The 22653-nt window shown below is 42.3% G+C and overlaps 2 protein-coding genes across 2 annotated transcripts; one reads left to right on the plus strand and one right to left on the minus strand.

Annotated features, from left to right (window-relative positions):
• Window positions 1–4568: 4568 nt before the first annotated feature.
• LOC124641408 lies at window positions 4569–8847 on the minus strand. Its single transcript, XM_047179479.1, has 6 exons — window positions 8326–8847; window positions 7934–8141; window positions 7684–7855; window positions 7489–7603; window positions 6989–7420; window positions 4569–6909 (listed from the first exon to the last, which is right to left on the minus strand). The coding sequence occupies exons 1-6, from the start codon at window positions 8845–8847 to the stop codon at window positions 6646–6648; spliced, it is 1713 nt and encodes a 570-aa protein (XP_047035435.1). The 3' UTR covers window positions 4569–6645.
• A 1265-nt stretch (window positions 8848–10112) lies between these two features.
• On the plus strand, window positions 10113–18915 carry LOC124641616. Its single transcript, XM_047179769.1, has 2 exons — window positions 10113–13576; window positions 14002–18915. The coding sequence occupies exons 1-2, from the start codon at window positions 10739–10741 to the stop codon at window positions 18580–18582; spliced, it is 7419 nt and encodes a 2472-aa protein (XP_047035725.1). The 5' UTR covers window positions 10113–10738; the 3' UTR covers window positions 18583–18915.
• The last annotated feature ends 3738 nt before the right edge of the window (window positions 18916–22653 follow it).

Genomic DNA, 22653 nt, shown 5'->3' on the forward strand with positions numbered 1-22653 from the left:
TCGGGGGAGACTGCCTCTGGGACAAAATTATTCTTCCCGAATGCACCAGACGCTTATAGGATAGTAAGGGGGATGGAACACTCCAGCATTACCACCCAAATACTAACGGGACACGGCGGGTTCTCTGCATACTTGAAACGTTTCAAGTGTAAGGAGAGCTCGTCGTGCACATGCGATCCACTCGCAGAAGAATCTGTGCCACATATACTGCTGGAGTGTCCCATCTTTGCTCGCGAGCGCTATGACCTGGAACAACAGCTGGGGGTCGAACTTAGTAAAAACACTTTAGCTGGCCTAATAAGAAGCAAAAAGACAAGATCAAAATTTCTAGAATACGCAATAAAATTGGCTTTAATAGTAATAAATAAAAATAAAACAAGAGATAATAGGTAGGAATAAAGAAGCCCGACCCATGCTTCCACCTTATTAGCAATAATATGGCCTGGCAAGCATGGGGAATTATAAACGAGTTGAGAGTTATTATTTATTAAAAAATTGTTAATTATTAAAAGTATTGAATTTATTATATAAACATATTTATTATATCTTAATATCTATCAAAAATTATTATACATAAATGTTTATAAAGTATTAGATATAATTATTTATAAGCTAAATAGAAAACCCTTATAAGGTATTATACAAATTATATTATTTATTATTTATTATATATTATACTCAACTACATATTATTCCACCAGAAAATTAATTGCTAAAAATTTTAAAAAAATTAAAAACAGAGCAAATAAGGTCTCTGACAATGTCAGGGGTACACTTGACGGCAGGAGTGGGTTTTAGCCGGTAAGAGTCCGGCACTACCCCTCGGGGTGTCCATGAGGATTTCCCACTCCTGCCACAAAAAAAAAAAAAAAAAAAAAACCTAACCTCCTGGCTATACAACGAGCCGTAGGAGAAGCGCTGAAACACACTGGTACCACGTTTGGCATCTTCAGTAACTCAAAGTCGGCTCTTCAGACCGTAACAAACGTCACCTCCCCTCACCCCTTAGCTGTGGAAACGAGAGACGCCATCAGACTCTGCACGCTCCAGAACAAGAGCGTCTCCTTGTTCTGGATCAAGGCCCACGCAGGGCTGGAGGGGAACGAAAGAGCCGACCAACTAGCAAAAGAAGCTGCTCTACGGTCAAAGAGGAAACCGGACTACGACCTGTGTCCGATATCATTCGTCAAGCGACAAATCCGTATGGAAACGCTTGGCGAATGGGACCGGAGATACGGGTCGGGGGAGACTGCCTCTGGGACAAAAGTATTCTTCCCGAATGCACCGGACGCTTATAAAATAGTCAGAGGAATGGAGCACTCCAGCATTACCACCCAAATATTAACGGGTCACGGCGGGTTCTCCGCATACTTGAAACGCTTCAAGTGTAAGGAGAGCTCGTCGTGCACATGCGATCCACTCGCAGAAGAATCTGTCACACATATACTGCTGGAGTGTCCCATCTTTGCTCGTGAGCGCTATGACCTAGAACAAGAGCTGGGGGTCGAACTTAAGAAACATACTCTGGCTAGCTTAATAAAGAATAAAAAGAAAAGAGAAAAATTTTGAGAATACGCCACAAAGTTGGCTTCAATAGTAATTAATAGAAACAAAACATAAGAAAAGAGGTAGGAATAAAGATGCCCGACCCATGCTTCCACCTTATTAGAAATAATATGGCCTGGCAAGCATGGGGAATTACATACGAGTTGAGATTTCATTATCTTAAAAAATAGTATAAACTATCATATATAAATGTATTGAATTTATTATATAAACATATCTATTATATTAAAATATCTATCAAAATTATTATACATAAATGTTTAAAACGTATTAGATATAATTATTTATAAGCTATACAAAAAATTCCTCTAAGGTATTATGCAAATTATTTATTAAAATATATATATATATTATACTCAACTACACACTATTCCTCCAAAAAATTAATCGAAAAAAGCTTAAAAATCGAAAACAGAGCAATTAAGGTCTCTGACTATGTCAGGGGTACACTTGACGGCAGGAGCGGGTTTTAGCCGGTAAGAGTCCGGCACTACCCCCAGGGGTGTCCATGAGGATTTCCCACTCCTGCCACAAAAAAAAAAAAAAAAAAAAAAAAAAAAAAAAAAAAAAAAAAAAAAAAAACCTTACCTAACCTAACCTAACCCTGAGCAAACCTAATCTAACCCTGAGCAAACCTATCTTATTCCAGTGACTTTCAGTCACTGTGGCTGTGTGTGTGTGTGTGTGATTTGTGTGACTGTTGTCCAGGTGTGTTTTGTACACCACTTCACCCATTTAATACATTTTTACCCATTGTACACAACTTCACCCATTTTAATACAACTTCACCCGTTGTACATAACTTCACCCAGTCTATAAAACTTCACCCATTGTACACAACTTCACCCATTGCACACAATTTCACCCATTGTACATAACTTCACTCAGTCTACAAAACTTCACCTATTTAATATTTATTTATTATAAATAAATAAATATTTGCTTATACATAGGTTTTACTACGTTAGGTTGCTCAAAGTTAGGTTTCCCTATGTTGTATTGCTCAAAGCTAGGTTTCGCTAGGATAGGTTACTCAAAGTTAGGATTCGGTAGGTTACTCAAACTTAGTTTTCCCTATGCTGGGTTGCTCAAAGCTAGGTTTCGCTAGGTTAGGTTACTCAAAGTTAGGGTTCGCTAGGTTAGGTTACTCAAACTTAGTTTTCCCTATGCTGGGTTGCTCAAAGCTAGGTTTCGCTAGGTTAGGTTACTCAAAGTTAGGGTTCGCTAGGTTAGGTTACTCAAACTTAGTTTTCCCTATGCTGGGTTGCTCAAAGCTAGGTTTCGCTAGGTTAGGTTACTCAAAGTTAGGGTTCGCTAGGTTAGGTTACTCAAACTTAGTTTTCCCTATGCTGGGTTGCTCAAAGCTAGGTTTCGCTAGGTTAGGTTACTCAAACTTAGTTTTCCCTATGCTGGGTTGCTCAAAGCTAGGTTTCGCTAGGTTAGGTTACTCAAAGTTAGGGTTCGCTATGTTGGGTTGTTCCAAGCTAGGTTTCAGTAGGTTAGGTTTCTCAAAGTTGTGATCGAATATTATAGTAATACCGTGTACAAAATTAGATTGCTGGAAGTCCATAACTTTGCATTATGTTTGGTTTCAGGAGGTTAGGTCTTACTTCTTGAGGTTCCAGTAGGAGAAGGTCAGGTTTTAGATGTCAGTAGTTTGTTTGTAAGAGGGTAAGGCTACTGTAGAGAACCGCATATTGCGGTTACGTCTTTAACATAATGTTTCACTTCATCTTATTTTTGTAATCATAAAATTGAGTTAATTTCACTCTGATAGTTAAATTGTGATAGATATATGTGACAAAACATGTGCTTTCTTATCGGGCCTATTTAGTGCGAATTTTGCCTACCAATTTCGGCAAACCAGACGTTATTCTGTGTGTATTTTGACACTTTTAGGTAAAATCAGATTTTCGACCAAATCTTTGAAATTTGGTTCTATACTTACTCTGAAACACATACCATTGGATAGCTCTCACCGAGACGCTTCTTTTGACACCACTCGCGTTTCGATATCTTTTACGAAACGTCAAAAAATGCCCCGCCCACCCACCCGGTGTGTACAGGGCAGGTAAACTTTGCCTCAAGGTCATATTCTTTAAATCGCGATTTTCATGAAAGTTTGTTGGGAATAGCTTGTATTCGGCAGTTAATCTTGTTTTGTATTATCAAATACCTTCCGTATACACCTCAGAGTCACCTGGAGTTAGGAAACGAACATTTGTTAGGTATTTTATTTGTTCGTATCTTCCTGCGAGTTTATTTACCGTCCGGAGGAAACCATTTCCATACGAGTCAAAAATATCTCTTCTTCTTCTTCCTCCTGTTCCCAACTTTATTTGGGGTCGGCGCAATATGTCATCCTCTCCCATTAAAATTACGTATTGTTTCTGATATACAGGAATGAATTTTAAGCAGTGCGCAAAAAAAAAACTGGTGGTCCAGAATCGTTAACAGAACATATCTGCATCATCAGTAAAAAAAAATTTTTCATTCTTTTGTCCGCCCTAAACTCAGCAAAATATGGATACCAACTATTCTTACGCGCGCCGAGCGGAGCTCCATCAGTAAACCGGTTTCGCGTTGCCGCCGTGCATACTATGACGACTGTGACTGTACTATCGGTTACAAAATAAACATCTTTCGACATCAATAACTTTTTTTAGTACTAAAACACTACAAAATAAAAATATACGTATCTATAAAACTTATTTAACTATAAGTTGACAAAGTTTGCGCACTGGATAAAATTCATTCCTGTACCTGTGGGTACATACATAATATTAATGCAAATTCATTAAAAACCACTCGGTAGTTTTTACGAGAAAGAGTTACAAACATACACGTAATAATATTTTCATGTCTTCTTAACCGAAATTACTAGAAACTTTTGCGTTTATATCAAAAGGAGTAAGTATAAACATGTATGAATGCGATCCGGCGCCGGCACGCGCACGTGACGCGGTCAACTAGCAGGATTTTGTTGAAAATGAAAGCGAATACACATTTAAAGCCATTTATTAATTCTCCCATACAAAACTTAGTACATATGTTTTATAATATCAACACTCAATTCCACAAATATTTTATATTTTATTTTTCGATAAAATTTGGCTAAAAATCATGTTCAACGATGAACTTGAATCTAAATACTTTGAGCTATTAATAAGTACACAATAATGTAGTGTATATTGTATATGTATAGGATCTGTACAGATGTTTGTGCATGTATCAACACTTTACATAGTTGGGCGCACTCAATATCGGAACAAAAACGAGTACATACGAGCATGAAACAATGAGCTCTGTCAAACGCCCGCCGCACGTGAGCGCGCGTCAGCTCGGCAACATGTGTGCCGCGCGTCAGCTCGGCAACGTGTGCGCCGCGCGTCAGTGCGCAGCACACACGCGTTCACCTCAACAATTAGGTAAGTAGGTAATTTAACACCCTGAGACTAATAGTAATCCTACTGCGGCCGAGTGCTTCCACTGTGAACATGGTATAAATAACAACACAATACAAGTGACAATGAACGTGAATGCAGTTCGTGTCAAATGTTCGGAAACCAAAAAGGGTTCATACAGTGGAGTTAATAGTAATTTTTGATGATATACCACTCTACTAACTAAACAAGTCTTCACTATACGTGACATTGCGAAGCTATGTTGCCTCGTAACTTGTAGCTTTGCATCGTTATGTTGTGTGCCGGTTGTATGTATAGAACGACATCTACAGAAGCGAGTGATATTTCAAATGGCGTGGCCTCTGGGGTACAACTTTACATTTCATTGGTTCAAAAAATAAATTGAGGATGATTGATGAAAACATTGATGACATTTAGGTATAGTGAGATTAGCCCTATTTTTAAGTTTGTTCAAAATAACTTATAAAAAATAAACTCAATACTTTTGTTTCTTCCAACTCATTTTCCCAACAACGCCGTACAACTACATATTATCAGAAACAAACTAATCTAAAAATATTATCACACGATATTTTACAATATATTGACTTTGTGTGAGCAACACACAGGTATGCCTCACAGTAACAGCTAAGTATGAGTTAGTTCACTTGAGCTCGAGTGTTCGCTCCGACAGCACGTGTCGACAGGCCAAGTCACACAACACATTGCCGGTAGCACGGTACTCGTGCAGGACGAACTAGCCGACCACAGTAAGGAGTGCAGCAAAACGCTGCGGCTTCTGTGTCCACTCCTGAGCGACATCTCTACCCTCATTATGGCCGCCTAGTACTTCATTACGATTGGTGCACACACAACAATGCCAACACAGTTAGCTATACTTAAGTATTTACTAAATGTATAATTTTGGGGCTTGTATACAAAGTGCAACAGAAAGGTGAGCTGATTGTACTTTGCTACATGCATGCTATTTAAAATACTGAATGTAACTATTTCATTGCATCCCACACTCATTGATCATTGCAGTAAGCTAGATGCTGATTGCGCAGTAAACACAACTGTAGTGTTGCGAGTGGTGTGCGGCGCGCTCACACAGTACACCTGCTGATGACGACAACTGTTGAACTGCAATAAGCTCTAAATGTGGTAAATGTTCCTTTTAGAAATATACCTCCTCAGCACACAGGAATATTTCACTATTTCCGCACAAACTGTTCAGTTCCGTGAACTCTAAAAAGTGCAAGATTCTTTCACCTTTCTGTTACCTCGTGTTAAGTATCTATCAAAAATATTGTTATGATCAATTGAGAAAACCATAGAATATAGCTGTGGTCACTTTCAGCGTGCTCAACAATACCGCCACAAGCTCGGAGATGTCAGTAATCGGTTGTTACTCTCGCAAACTCTGTCAACATCCAGGTACTTTATATATAAGAAAATATTTCACTGTTTAATGGTTGCCACGCTATCGATCATCGATCTGCTAATAATATTCCTACTTTACCCAGAACACTCTTATCTCGGATATGTTTTAACATCGCTACAGTCAATCTTGAGCGAGAATTAACGTTTGGCAAAGTCTAGTCCCTACCAGGGAATCATGAACAACCGCAGCTTACAACAATGAGAACACTGTGAAAATCTTAGGCAACCTCTGTCATCGCTGATCACGATCCTTCCGTCTCCTCCTAAGCACCAGCAGTGGTCCATCGAGGTCTTCATCGATCTGTTCCTGCGCCTTCCCCTTGGTCTCGGGTATGATAAAGAAGATGTACAAGGCGCCCAGTAGCGTGACGGAGGCGCAGATGTAGTAGGTGCCGTGCAGCCCCACCAGCACGGCGAGCGAGCCGTAGTACCGCAGCAGCAGGAAGCTGCTCAGCCACGTCCACGATATGAGCAGACTGGATGCGAGGCTTCTCACCTGCCAATATAAATATAACTTCAAATATAACCAAACATATACTACCCTTAAGTTTAAGTAAATAGTAAACAAAACTCACGTTGATGGCAAACAATTCAGATATAAGTACATAAGGCACAGAACCCAATCCGATGTTGTAGAGGAAGAGCACGAGCGACATGAGCGCCACCGGCGTCCACAGCTTGCCGCCCGACGCGTCCGACACGTCCGACACGCCCGACACGTCCGACACGCCCGACACGTTGTGCACGCTGAACTCGCCGGGCAAAGTGTCGTTCTCCGCGGATACCCTGTACCTCGTTACATCAGTGGTGTAATTTTTCCATTGTGGATGCACATTATCTGTGAAGTTGTCTGTCAGTTGCAGATCCTTCTCCTTCAGATTGTGCGTTCGTTTGTAAGGCCACAAGCGGTGAGAGTACCAGGAGTGCAGGTGAAGGTTGGGGTCGCAGTACGCGCCCAGGATTGCGAGGCAGCACGTTATACCTGAACACGACCACAGCAACAGCATCTAGAAACAAAAAGACAAAATCCTAAACTGGTCGAAGTTTCATTCTCATCAGTATTCGAAGGTGGTACCTTTCTGCCAAGTTTGTCGACAGACACGGTGGCGACGGCGGCTCCCAGCACCAGCGCCGCGCCGCACAGTATGGAGCCGGCTTCCGACGGCTCGAACAGCGAGCGAGGAGCAGTGCTGCAAACACGACCAAACATGATTTGAGCATGAAGTAGTGTGCGAGTATTGAGTAAGCATGGAGTAGGCGCGCAATGTACCCGTTGTACATGGTGTAGTTGTAGGCGGTGAGGTTGAGCGTGGGCACCGGGTGCGCGGAGTGGCGCAGCACGGCGGCCGCGAAGCTGCTGACGGCGCCGGCGCCGCTGCCCGCCGCCGCGCTCAGCACCACCGCGCACGACGCCAGCGCGCGCCGCGACCGCCGCGACCCGACTGCGCACACACACACACACGCGCGTCACCACGCCGCGCTCGGCATCACCACACATACATACAGTAGCGGGTACCGACAGAGCTGCTTGCAGGCGGAGCGCTCTTGTCTCTGCGCGGGCGGGGCGCGCGCCAGCATGGGCGTGAAGGTGTCGGACTCGCGCCGGCGCAGCTCGCGCCGCCCGCACCACTCCGACGTGCGGATCTTCACCTCCTGCTGCTCGATCACGTCCGTCAGGTCTTCGCGGAAGTCCGAGCCCTCGAACCAGCACATTACTTTAGCTGCGTCCTGAAAACGTTCACAACCTAATGCAATTATTTTGCGCACGAACTTAGTGTTTATCTTCCTAAAAGTGGAAATACACTGTAAGTAATTATGTACCTATTTACCTATGTACAGTGCCTGAATATTAAGAAGTTTCGTCACCCTAGAGAGCATTTTGGTTAGCAGCAGTGACAAGCGTTAGGCTAACCTGTATGCGGCCGACACTGATGAGGTAGGAGGGCGTCTCGGGCAGCCACAGCAGCGCCACGAGCAGCAGCGCGGGCGGCGCCGCCAGCGCCAGCGCCAGCGCGCGCGCCCCCAGCGCCCCCCCCGCCGCGTACGCGCACACGATGCCGCAGCTGGTGGCCAGCGCCGGCATGGCGGCCAGGCCGGTGGCGCGCGGCGCGATCTCGGCGCAGTAGAGCGGCGCCAGCGCCAGCGCGCCCGCGCCGCCCGCGCCCGCCGCCACGCGCGCCGCCCACACGCCGCGCGCGCCCGACCATGCTAGCGCCCAGCTCACGATGAAGCTGGCACAGATGCAGAGCGCGCCCGCCTTGCGGCCGCGCGCGTCGGCCAGCACGGCGAAGAAGGGCGCGGCGGGCAGCGCCACGAGGCACGGTAGCGCCGCCAGCCACGCGCCGCCCGCCAGCGCCTCGCTGCCCAGCACGCCCGACACCCAGCCCGTGCTGCACCCGTGCGTGAAGCACGACAGGTTGTCTGCACAAACCATTTTACAACTCTATAGGAAATCATTTCATTTAGAACGTACATGAGCACTTTGTTACGCTTTTTATTGAAAGTGAACATAAGTGAATTGTCAAAAAAGATTTCAACATGTTATATCAGCGTGTCGTACATAACACCAAAGCGAGCACTCACAGACGGCGGCGGCCACGAGGCGGCGCACGGAGCCGCGCCAGCGCTTGGACGCGCTCCTCTCGATGCGGTTCCTGCAACAACACGGTACATTCGTATGCTAATTGCAGCCGCGCAGCGCTGCCGGCAGGAAGGACTCGCTCGCATAACATTATTTATTACCTAGCTTATACCTTTGTGCTAATTCAGAGTATTTTGGCTTGCTGATGCTTCGTTTGATTCTGTCCCTTTAAGTGAAATTAGTGTAGCGATTCAGAATGTTGATTAGAATCTTTTCAATGGCAAGGAAGGCGTAGGCTAATTTGACTGGCTTTAGATAATTCTTTCAATAAATGAATTTCGCTGAGTCAGGAAGTTAATGCTGGTCCGTCGGTCCCTAATGACCGTGACCTTTAGCGACGCGCTATTGAAGCTGTCGGGTTGCGGGTGTTATGATTTCCGCAGCATTTGAGTTGGTCACAACTTGTAAGAGTCGTCGTTACACATGTTTCTGTCGCATCTTCCACTTAAAAGTCAGGTGTTTAGTATAAGTCGCGTGAGGTTGCCAGCGAAGGGATATGTATGGTGGTCACGTCCACTCTATACGATGCATGTGATGGCAGTGCCCGCGAGCGCGGCGCGAGCTGCACTGTTCCGTCTGACGTGACATAAAGTCAAGTGAATGCGAGTACAATAACAAAGTCCCATAAGTATTAAGTTTTGGGTATTCAAGTTAGACAGAAAATGAAATGTTCGGCTTTGGGACCGCACCCCGAACCTTAAAGAATAAGCAACCTTGAAAGTTTATTACAGTTACAGCTCCGGACCCTAACTTAACTTATAAATGGGATCTTTTTCCGTCGCGTCCCGCCTGAGCGGACTGATCGCGAGGCGAGCTGCCCGCCTTATACTAGTTATGTGTTCCTATCTCTACGAGTCTTTATTACACGATACTATCTACATATATGATAATAACATAACAGATCAATTCTATATGTCTTAGATTGTCAAACGAGTAAATAAACATGAGAAGCGATATCAATCCGCACAAATTAGATAATAGTATTATAAGTAATGGTTAGTGATTGTGAAGTTACATGTACAGAAATATAAGTTTGAGTGTATGAGGTACAGGATACCTACTTGTACAAAGTACATAATTTTGTTGAATTGCATTTTAATACATATTGCAAAACATTACTTACATTTTACTTAGCAGACAGTTCTCAATTGACCGTACAAGTGTGCACACAAGTTATTTTAATATCAAGTTTGGTTTTTAATTAAATTACGTTATTTTCTGCAAATCATCAAGTTTTATTTATCAAGTGTTACTCCATCAAGATTATCAATACATCAAGACAAGAGCAACAGCTCCAACAATGGTCCTTCGAGCCTCTCTTCGGATCTGTCCAGGTTGGTGTTTCGTGACTTGCACGCAGTAGCGAATCGGTCCTCCGGTCTCCCACAAGCGGGTCGCCCCGGTTGGATTGAGAAGGCGCATATACTGCGTGTGAACTACGTGGCACCACGAGCAGGTCAAATTACTGGCAAAACTAGCAAGACTTCATCAAGTATATCAAGAAGGTTGGTACGTACCTCATCAAGTAATCAAGAATACGGTCATCATCGGTCGTCAAAGGAGAACTCAGTTATAGAGAAAAACAATCTAATAAATCAAGTGTTTTATCAAGAATATTTTGTATCAAGAGTAGCGCTACAGAAATATCAAGAAAAATCAACCGAGTTATTCTATCAAGCTCATCATGGAGACGCTGAATAGACAAGCAACTATTCAGGAAGAAATAGAAAGACAATTTACAAACTTCAAGAAAGATGGAAAGGATCGCAAGACAGTGGAATATATGGAAAAGCGCATCGAGGCTTTAGACCAGTACTGGATAGAATTCAGGAAAAATCACGACGTGCTGCTAAATGTTTTGGCATCAGAGCATGACTACTTCATCGCCAATAATTTAGATCGGACTCGTGACTTATACTACAAAGCAAGAACGGTATACCAAACGACTCTAGCGGAGCTTGAAAAGGCTTCAGCTCGAACACAACAAGGTGGGACTAGCAAGACAGGAGAAGCCAAGCATGAACAAGGCGCAGGCACCCACTTGGGAACAACAGGTAATCAACAACCTAGTACAAGTACCTACAATCCTAACTTACCTCAAGGTAACAATACTAAAATAGATGAGATGCTCAGGAAACAATCAAGCAATTTTAGAGCATTTTTAAGAACTATTGAAAGCATTGACGTAGAAGAACTTAAGGAGAAATGGGAGTACGAAGATGCTTTAACTTCTATTAAAGCTCGTTGGAAGATTGTAGATAACTTACATTGGGAGTTAGACAGTCAGCTGATGGGCTCTAACAATGAGTACGAGGAAACATTTACGCAGTACGAACGCAAATATAATGATATCAAGAAGGCCATTAATAGCAAGTTATGGTCGGTGGCTCACAGAGAAAAATCAACACCCCAGTTAGACATTCCGATATTCAGCGGTAACTATCAGCAGTGGGTGTCCTTCAAGGATCTTTTCTGTGAAGCTATACACAACAACCCCTCTCTCTCACACGCACAAAAGATGCAATTTCTTAAAGGGAAGCTGCGGGGAGAGCCCGAACGTCTTATTCAGCATCTGCAGATAAGTTCGGAAAATTATTTAGCAAGCTGGGAGATTTTAAAACACCGCTACAGCAACAAGAAGCTGATCTTCACAGCACACATGAATACCATTATGAGTCTTCCAATCATGCATCAACCATCATCAAACCAAATCAAGCGTCTTCACGACGTCACTAAAGAATGTCTGAATGCTATCAAGAATTTGGGTGTCAACACAGAAAATTGGGACCCAATGCTCATGCACATATTGTCCCAAAAACTAGATATAGAAACGCACAGTGAATATATGACGTCACTCAAGGAACCAAGAGAGCTGCCAAAACTTAGCGAATTCCTCGAATTCCTCGAGAACAAGTTCACTACCCTAGAGTCATCTCGCCGTAAGCAAGAAAACGGCCAAAAATCAAACTCGAGCGCTTCATCCTCCTCTTATAGGCAAGAGAACAGAAATTATTCACATCAAAACAGGAATTATTCAACCAACAAGGCTATTTCAAGATACCATGAAGGCTCGACATATTCTAAGCTAAAATGCCCCGTTTGCAACAGCAATGAACATGGCATATATTATTGCAAGCAGTTCCTAGAATTAACGCCTGTACAGAAAAAACAAACAGTTACGAAATTACAATTATGTTATAATTGTTTATATAATCATAATGGAAAACCTTGTACATCGAGCAAACGATGTCGCGAATGCAACAAGTCTCATAATTCATTATTACATGACGCCTTTATGAAATCAGAGACTTCTGCATTTAACACCACTGATAATTGCGCTGCAGCAAGTGCAAGCGAGACAAAAACAAGGCAAGTGCAAGTGGCCCAGCAAGAAGAATGGCACGAAATATTATTAGCAACTGCTGTAATCAACGTCCAAGGAGTTGATGGCACTTACCATAAAATGCGTGCACTCATTGATCAAGGTTCGCAAATATCGTTAATTACGGAAAATGCCGCCCAAAGATTAGGTATACCGAGAGGAAAGTGCAGCGGTACTATAACAGGAATTGGTACAAAAACTACCTCATGTAAAGGAAGGATCAACATTAACTGTTTTTCACTATCAGAAGATTACACTTTCAACACGGATGTTTTTATAATGAGAAATCTCACAAGAAATTTACCACATTTCACATTTACAAGTCCAACATGGGAGCATCTGCAAGACCTGGATCTGGCCGATCCAGAATATAATATTTGTCGCCCCATCGACATACTTTTGGGGGCGGACATTTACTCAATTATTATTTTGGACGGAATACGCAGAGCAAGCTCATGCAACTTGAGCCCGATTGCACAACACACGCGGCTCGGGTGGATCCTGTGCGGCAAGGTACAACAATCAATGCAATGCAATATAGTTCTGAATGATATAGAAGGCATCGAAAAATTTTGGCAAACAGAAGACATAGATCTTCCTCAGAACACAGATGAAGAGAAATGTACAAAAACCTACAAAGAAACTACATCAAGATTGAGCGATGGAAGATATCAAGTCAGACTTCCACTGAAGCCCAATATATCAGAAATTGGCGAATCAAAAAGTAGAGCCATAGCTCAATTTTTCCAAATTGAAAGAAAATTACAAAAAAATCGAAGCATCGCCGAAGAATACAAGTTGTTTATCAAGGAATACTTAGCGCTCGGTCATATGATATGCACCGATGGCACAACTACGTCACTTGAATATTTTATGCCTCACCATTGCGTAATTCGTGAAGATTCCTTAACAACAGCACTTCGTGATGTCTTCAACGCATCTCAAAATACATCAAAAGGGACAAGCCTAAATGATTTTATGTTCAAGGGACCCAATTTACAAAAAGATCTTTTGGAACTCATTTTGAGATGGCGACAGTACAAGATAGCATATACAGCAGACATCGAGAAGATGTTCAGGCAGGTGTGGGTCCATCCAGAAGATCAGTGCTTCCAAAAAATCATTTGGCGTGACGATAAGGTGATCTTCACACTGCCCCGCATCACGCTGCATCTTGCGTGTCGACGCACCTACGCGCGTTCCTGCGGGAGTGCAGATCTGCATCATCGTGCGGGGTTTTCACGCACTCACGCGCGTAGGTGCGTTTTGTAAATTCACGCACAGCGAGTTCCATTTTCAAATATACACGTCACGCCCATTCAAAATCACGCGCGGCATTGCGGGATTCAGTGTGCCATACCTTGCGTCTCGCCCCGCACCTACGCGCGGGGGTGCGTGTTTCTCCGCATGTATGTGCGTGATCCGCATGAACGCGCGTGGATGCATTTTCAGTGTGTTGGACTATGCGTGTTTTCCATACAAACGGAGATATTTCCATACAACGGAAAAAAAACGCATCCACGCACTACGCTGCATCATGCGGGGCAGTGTGATAATCGCCTAAGTCAGATGTACTACACGAGTATCAACTTACAACGGTCACATACGGTACCAAGGCCGCGCCGTTCCTGGCAATGATGACATTACGTCAGCTGGCTGAAGATGAAAGAAAATCCTTTCCTGCAGCTGCCAAGGTCGTAGAAAACTGCTTATACACCGACGACCTTCTACATGGGGCCCACACAATACAGTCAGCAAAAAATATGAAACAAGATTTGATCCAGATGCTGAAAACGGGAGGTTTCAATCTAAGAAAATGGAGTTCTAATTATCAAGAATTACTACAAGACAGTATGGATTTCAAAAAACAAGAAGACTACATTTTCATGCAAAAAGAATCCACCAAAACACTTGGCATTCATTGGAAACCTGAGCAAGATGTTTTCGTTTTTCAGTCAAAGTTTGAGCCGCCATCAGATCAAGACTCACAGTGTACAAAACGAAAACTACTGTCAGATATATCAAGACTATTTGACCCGTTGGGCTGGCTCACACCTGTCTCCACCAGATTGAAAATCTTATTTCAAAAACTTTGGGCAATAGATATCAAGTGGGATGACAAGATTCCAGATGAAATTAATTCAGAATGGATTAAAATAAAACAAGATATGGCAAACATTACAAAAATAGAAATTCCACGCTGGCTAGGTACAAATGTCGTAGCAGATATCGAATTACATGGCTTTTGCGATGCATCGCAAAAGGCGTACGCTTGCGTCGTATATTGCAAGTTATACGAAGAGGGAAAATCAAAAATTACCCTGGTCGCTGGGAAATCAAGATTAGTATCTAACAACAAGCAAGTCTCGCTGCCAAGGTTGGAACTCTGTGGAGCGCATCTTCTATCAAAGTTGATGCTAAAAATCAAGCAATGTTTACATGATCATCGTATATCTATATATGGCTGGGTGGATTCTACAGCAGTCCTTGGATGGTTACAAGGAAATTCAGACAGGTGGACAACATTCGTTTCAAATAGAGTTCGCCACATTATAGAAGTTATACCACCAAAACATTGGCGTTATATCAAATCAGCTGAGAATCCAGCTGATTGCGCAAGCCGAGGGCTCACGATGACACAGCTGAATACTCATCCACTGTGGTGGCATGGACCCTCATGGCTATCTACGGGGCAACATGAGTCAAAGCAAGCACCTATATATACAACAAATCAAGAAGAAAAAGTATTGAAACAAGTCAGTGTCACCAGTCATGAAGAAAGCTTAATAGAAACGTTGTTACATAGATACAGCTCTTACTCAAAAGTTGTGCGCGTATTATCATGGATACGCCGATTTTTAACAAAGAAGCAAAATAGACATCAAGAAAATTACCTAACATTATCAGAAATACGAGAAGCGAAAGTGCAAGTTATCAAGCATGTACAAAATAAAGAATTTCAAGAAGAAATATCAAGTCTCAAAGGAAACAATAAATTATCATCAAAAAGCAAGTTGTTAAGTCTCACCCCCTACTTGGACCAACAAGGAATCTTACGAGTGGGTGGCAGATTAAGAAATGCTAACATCAGCACGGAAATGAAATATCCAATTATTATTCCCTACGACAGTCGATTGACACAATTACTAATTGATGACGCGCACCGACTCACATTTCATGGTGGCACACGCGTTACATTGGCGCTTATCAGGCAAAAATATTGGATTATAAGTGGTAATCGAGCAACTAAAAAGTTTATTCGTCAATGTATTATTTGCAAGAAACAAAATCCCCAACGACAAAACCAAATCATGGGAGATTTACCAAGCCCCCGAGTCAATCCATCTCGCCCATTTCTTCATACTGGAGTCGATTATACAGGACATGTGTATATCAAGGCAAGCAAGGGACGTGGAATAAAAACCAGCAAGGGTTACGTGGCGGTATTTGTTTGCATGGTAACAAAAGCTGTCCACTTAGAGTTGGTCTCGGACCTGTCGACTTCAGCATTCATCGCTGCGCTGCGCAGGATGGCAGCACGCCGCGGAACACCCCGTCACTTATACAGTGACAATGGAAGAAATTTCGTGGGGGCAAGCAGAGTACTGCAAGAAGAGTACCATCAAATACAGCAAGTTTTTGATGATGGTTTTATGAAAGAGCTCACAGATCTGGAAATATCATGGCATTTTAATGCACCTTCCTGGCCGTCCGCTGGCGGATTATTCGAGGCGGCCGTCAAGAGCTTCAAGTTTCATTTCAAGAGAGTAATTGGTGAGCAAAAACTTACCTTTGAAGAATTTGCGACGCTCCTGGCGCAGATTGAGGCGTGTATGAACTCAAGACCTTTATGCGCCCTCTCAGAAGATCCAGAAGACCTAGATTATTTAACACCGTCGCATTTTTTGACTGGGGGTCCCACTCTTACCTTAGTTGACACTGAAAGAGACATGCGAACTCGGTGGCAGCTAACTCAAAAAATAATTCAAGATGTTTGGAAACGTTGGCGCACTGAATACTTAACACAGCTGACATCCAGAAGTAAATGGAGACGACCGCATGAAAATATCAAGATGAATGATGTAGTTCTTATACATGATGAGAACCTACCTCCAGGCAAGTGGACAATGGGTAGAGTAGTAAAACTTCATCCAGGTCAAGATGGTTATGTTCGCGTCGTGACGGTAAAAACAAAAAATGGCTACATTCAGCGTCCCGTTATCAAGTTATCAATACTTACTGAACACGCGGAAGTTCCTGACGATAAACAAAAGGATCAAGTCAGCAAGAAACAGCAAGTAAAATTGAAAAAGAACAAGACAAGCTTAACGTCCATATGTACCGCAATACTATTTTTTATGACGTTAACATCCACATCAGAATGCAAGGTCAACACGACGCAATTCAGAGAAAATCAAGGTCTCTATTTCGACAAAGTATCAAACATGAATTTAATCAAGGACGAATGGAAAATAGTTGTGTTTTACGAAATGAAACCCTATTGGCAAGGCACAGAGGCGTTAATAGCATACACAACATCATTAGAAAAAATATGTTCTCACATACATGAACAATGCAACTCAATACTACTCCAATTACGTCACGGGGTTACTGAACTTGAGTACTACAATCAGCTGTTCCTGACGAATCAGTTTCGAGAACGTGAGCCAAGACAGCGCGTCCGCAGAGGCCTTATCAACGCTATTGGAAACATAGCAGGGGATTTATTCGGTGTATTAGACGAAAGATTTGCGCAGCAATACAAACGAGATATTGGTTTAATACAAGCAAACCAAAAGCATATAGCAAGTTTATGGAAAAATCAAACTTCATTAATTGAGGCCGAAAACAATCTACTAAAGCGTGCAGAAATCGCCATGAATCAACAACACAAAATATTAAATCAACATTTAGTTGCATTAGAAAAGGCCACTAATACTTTGAAGGAAGATGTACAAAGAAATATGGTTCTTAATAACTTCGCAATTGGAGCCATAATAGCAAGCAACATGATGAACAATCTACGGACAATGCAAAATACATTGTTAGATACAATAACTGATATATATCACGGACGTATCAGTTTACATTTACTGACACCGGCCCAAATCAGCGATGAACTTAGCACGATATCAAGTCAATTATCTAAGGATGTGGCCTTACCGATCGACAATGTGCATTCAGATCTGAGCAAGATATATGATCTCCTCACAGTGAAAACAAGAATGTTGGAGGACTACGTCATGTTCGAGATAAGGCTACCGCTTATTAGTCGGGATAAGTTCGAGATTTTTAAAGTCGTTCCCATACCTAAATATCAAGATGGAAACATGATAACATTGGTTCTAGTGTCAGATTACATTTCAATCAACATTAGAAAGGACTCGTACATATCTATGACGGAAAATGACATAAAACAGTGTCTGGTACTGTCAACAACATATTATTGTCATAGCCGCAAGCCTGAATATCAGATGAAAGAAGGCGACAACTTATGTCAAATGGGGACATCAGGATGTAAAACAATCATTGAACCATGCAGCAATTTTTGGATAGAAAGTTATGCAATCAATACTTACTTATACTTCTGTTGCAACGTCTGCAACGTACGAACGATATGTACGGAAGACATGAAGGCTCATCAATTGAAAGGTGCTGGACTTATCAACATTGGACAAGGATGTTTATTAAGGACTGACAAGCTCACAATCTACCCCTACAAGGTTCACTCAAGCGAAATTAAGATATCACCTGATTTATATGCACCAACAATTGCACCTATAAATGACGTCATTAATATCACATTACCGCAATGGTCTGACGGAAATAAATCGTATTTGTATCAAGATACATTACAAATAGGAAACAGGATTCACACACTGATGCAAGAAGATCAGGTGTTGGCAGAAGCAGAGGATGTATCATATCATGACATACACCACTACGTGATGATATACGTCATTATTGGTATAATTGCCATCACAGGAGTGATATTTGTCATTCGTAGAGTTCATTGTCGGTGGCAAGTACCGCAAGCAGCTGTAGTAGTCGACTCGTCTACAACTCCTCCGCTGCCAAGCACGCGTCGTCTAGCAACGATAAGAAGACAAGATCAGTCTGAGAGGATTGAGATGCAAGCAAGCTAACGCAACGGGATAGCTCTGTTTTCAAGAAGAATTCGTATTTTATGCTTTGTTTGTATTTGTTTTATATTATCAAGATGTGTATTATTTTAATTTTTATCATTTGTCATGTGAACATATTTTTATTAATTTGGCTTGTGCGCCACAGCCTCCTCATCTCCCCCTGGGAATAATGTACAAAGTACATAATTTTGTTGAATTGCATTTTAATACATATTGCAAAACATTACTTACATTTTACTTAGCAGACAGTTCTCAATTGACCGTACAAGTGTGCACACAAGTTATTTTAATATCAAGTTTGGTTTTTAATTAAATTACGTTATTTTCTGCAAATCATCAAGTTTTATTTATCAAGTGTTACTCCATCAAGATTATCAATACATCAAGACAAGAGCAACAGCTCCAACACTACTATTATAGCAAACGTCCTTCTCTGGTGAAAGAACACGCTATCAAGAGTCACTTGTCTCAAATGGTTGGTTATATTTAACGAGGTTGCGGTGTGATTGATTACAGTGATATTTTTGAGTGATGCCGGGTGTTTCCTCGTTGAGGCTAAGTATCTCCCCCGAGCTGCTGTTTAGCAGTGAGAGTCCTCGAGCCGCGCTCAGCGCTCGTGATTACAGGAGCCGAGTGTTGGAGCACTTTACGCAGAAGGCTCTACCACTCATTTGTTGTACATGTTATGGACCAAGTGATAAATTGAGCAGTATACATAATGCCCGGTCATTATGAAAAATGCCCAATATGAGAGCGCAATTTGATAATAATTATTCAAATAATCAAATTGACCGGGCACTATACATATTGCCCGTGACCTTTTGGGCAAAGTAATACAAGCAAAGTAATAACATATTTATATTCATTTTTTTATTGTTATTGCCATTTAATTTAAAATAAACTAAATATTAAACCACTTAAATAATCAGCCTCATGATTTGGATTAATTATGAAGGACTTCTGCCTTAAAAATCCACTAGTTTTTGCATTTAAAAGTTAAGGAAAGTCATATTTAAAGGGTGCTTATTAAACAGGCTCCTTTTTAATATAATTATTCGCCCCGAATAATGTATGTTGCCTTCTAAATTACTAAGTCAGCCACAATTAACGAGCATCTAAATAATACTATCTCAGCCACTCGTTATCTTCTAAGTAAACCGCTCTAAATACAACTCCGCATGATGGTTATTTTTTAGCATCTAAATTTGTAGCATGCATTCTAACAGTAAACTTCTAAAATACTATTAAATGACATCATAAAATTTATTTATTTAGCTTCTAATTTTTTAACTCAGTACGTTTAAAATTTAAGCAAGCAACATGCAGCAAGCATGGCTTCTGTCACGGCTCCGGTGCTGCGGGGCTCCGGCGGTCCCATGCGAGCTTATCGTCGCAGATGGTTTTCACGCTCACCGCCGCAGCTTCGGCTTGCTGGCCGGCTCAGCCGGCCAGCCTCAGCCGCGTCGGCGAGCGTTAAAACTACCTGCGCCTCAGCTCGCAGGCCGCCTCGCCCCTCCACACTTACGCGGTTTTGAATTGCACTCTAGGGGTAGGACAGACAAGACTACGTGGAGTCGGTTTTGCAGCGATACGTTTTCGTCACATCATCCTCCGAGCCTTTTTCCCAAACTATGTTGGGGTCGGCTTCCAGTCTAACCGGATGTAGCTGAGTACCAGTGCTTTACAAGGAGCGACTGCCCTATCTGACCTCCTCAACCCAGTTACCCGGGCAACCGTTACGTGGGATACGTTTTCGTCACTAACTTCAATTTTTTGCTTTATTATCAAATTGCCCAACTGTCATGTAGCAATATAATAATGCCCGTGCAATGTGATAAATAATGAAGTTAAGATAGTTATTAATCACTTGGCCCGATAAAGCTAGACATTATTCATAATGCTCGGGCATTATTAATAATGCCCGAATTAATCACATGGTCCATAACATACATACCATACTCATGCATTATACTCACTTGGAGGCAACTGAAATTATAATCTTAATGGATTTCAGTGTTCCTGTAATTTTATTGTAAGTTTTACTTTGATAACGTTAATTTATGATCTGTCTGTTAACTTAAGTTGTAAGTACTTCTATTCTAGCGCGAACATTATAATTTTATGAGACCTCTGGTGACTACTACGTGCTGGTCAACCTAACCGATGACATTTTATTTGGATTTCATCGTGGACCAGCAACTCAGTAACACTTTCGGTGTTCCATCAAGTGGAGCGTGTCGTGAGTTTCGCTCTAGACGGCGAGTGTGTGAGCTACGACACCACCTGTGTAAGCTGCAGGAGCAGGTGCGGGTGCAGGTCTCGGCTATATTGGTCCGGCGCGGGCGGAGTGCGGCGGAGTGCAGCCAGTGCGGGCGGCTCGTGTGAATAGCGCGTGTCGATGCGCCGAGGGGAGACGTTTATTTCTAGTCAGCTTTGTGCTTGTCCACGATTAAACTTATAATTTTATTAACCTTCAAGCTTTAATTATAGCTGTTTCCACTAAGTCAGTCTTGCTACAAAAACAACCACTTTTTGGAAACAAATGTTAAGATGAACAGGTGTTGACACCGCTTGGGTTTGTAGTACATACTTATACGTGTAATCATCATTGGATCTAGTTTCTTGTGGTGTTTGATCTTTGGTAGGGTTTGCTGTCTTAATTTAATTCTACCTTAATTCTTCTAATAGCTAGATGTAAGTATTCCGGACATTTTGCAAATAAAACATAAGAATAACTGTATTTTTCAAGGTCTAAAGCAGAAATTTTCGACCCTTTGCTACGTGCAAGTTTTCTATAAACATCATATTCCAAAGTCAAAGGAATTATCTGGCGCGTATTTCCCGCGGGACGGCGATATCGACAGTCGATAAAATCTCATAACTAATGCAGGCACTTCGGCCGCCGAAGTTGTAACATGTCAGTCGCGGCACTCTCTGTTCGTCAGCTGTTCGCTAGATAAGCTCTTGTGCTGTATCGTGCCCTGGTTCACAGGTATACTCTAATGATACGTTTATATTAGTATCTGACTAGTTGGACGCGTCGCAGCTGCTAGTGGCGCTGACTGCACTATCAGTGACGTCACGCCGCCGCCGCTCAACATGTTATCGCGCCTTACATTATGCATGAGCCTTTGCCCACTACAGCTATTTCAAGTATTTCTACTTTAAACGTATATTTACGACCACATTTTAGGGTTGTTTGCGAGCCCGTGCAGGCACCGTAACCTGACAACTAGTTTTTATGGCAAATAATGATTACAGGTGAGGAGACCATATCCTTGATAATTGATTATGAAAATAACCGTCTCAACATAGCCCCTACTGTATGTAACGTAGACAGGGGATCGGATTAAGAGGACTACGTAAGATGATCTTTTTTAGGGTTGACGAACTAAATTCAGGAACTTGTTCATTGTGAAGAATCAATCTGTAGTAGGTTCGTGTAATAGTCTGGCAGCACCGACAGCCGGCGTGCGAGCGCACTGTGACAGCCGGAGCGACGCACCACTTCGCACACGTAATTAGCGGCACACCGAACAACTGACGCTCGGCCGAGCACCCGCCCTGTATTGATGAGCACCGTCTAACGTGACTGTTGGCATCCGTCCTCTGTGCAGCCTCAGCGCCGCACGTCACGTGACTACAAGATGAGTCTCTGATTTTATCCCTGATTTAGGGATTGAATTTGGTTTTCTTTTTTCAAAGCGTTCCAAAAAACAAAATGAGGCGCCTTCCGAGTGGTTTCGCCTTTGTCTCGCGGGGACGCAACATGTCAATATTGATGTGATTTCCGTCAAGGGGCCATTCACCAGCCTGGCTTTATCGATATTTTTTTTCTGAAAACTTTGTTCACACTACTAATATATTATATGTACTATGTACTAACTATTTTATATTCCAATAGGTAAAAATGGCGCTGCTAATAAACTGCTAAGAAACATGACCACTGGTTAGTGTAACACTGCATAATGTCAATATTGTTATAACGTAAAGTAAAACGTAATGTCGCACATTATGTTCTCAAAAACCAGCTCTTAGTGTCCAATTACATGTAACCTTACAGGCCGGGGT

The sequence above is a fragment of the Helicoverpa zea genome, chromosome 22, assembly GCF_022581195.2.
Source record: "Helicoverpa zea isolate HzStark_Cry1AcR chromosome 22, ilHelZeax1.1, whole genome shotgun sequence".
NCBI lineage: Eukaryota > Metazoa > Arthropoda > Insecta > Lepidoptera > Noctuidae > Helicoverpa > Helicoverpa zea.

Bases quoted from the DNA above. Each gene is read 5' to 3' on its own strand.
- LOC124641408 (XM_047179479.1), bottom strand. From the start codon at position 8,847: ATGGTTTGTGCAGACAACCTGTCGTGCTTCACGCACGGGTGCAGCACG. The intron at 7,856-7,933 runs GTCGGTACCCGC...GTGTGTGCGCAG, and splicing joins CTCCGCCTGCAAGCAGCTCT to TCGGGTCGCGGCGGTCGCGG. The intron at 7,604-7,683 runs GTACATTGCGCG...TCGTGTTTGCAG, and splicing joins AACTACACCATGTACAACGG to CACTGCTCCTCGCTCGCTGT.
- LOC124641616 (XM_047179769.1), top strand. From the start codon at position 10,739: ATGGAGACGCTGAATAGACAAGCAACTATTCAGGAAGAAATAGAAAGA. The intron at 13,577-14,001 runs GTGATCTTCACA...TAATCGCCTAAG, and splicing joins TCATTTGGCGTGACGATAAG to TCAGATGTACTACACGAGTA.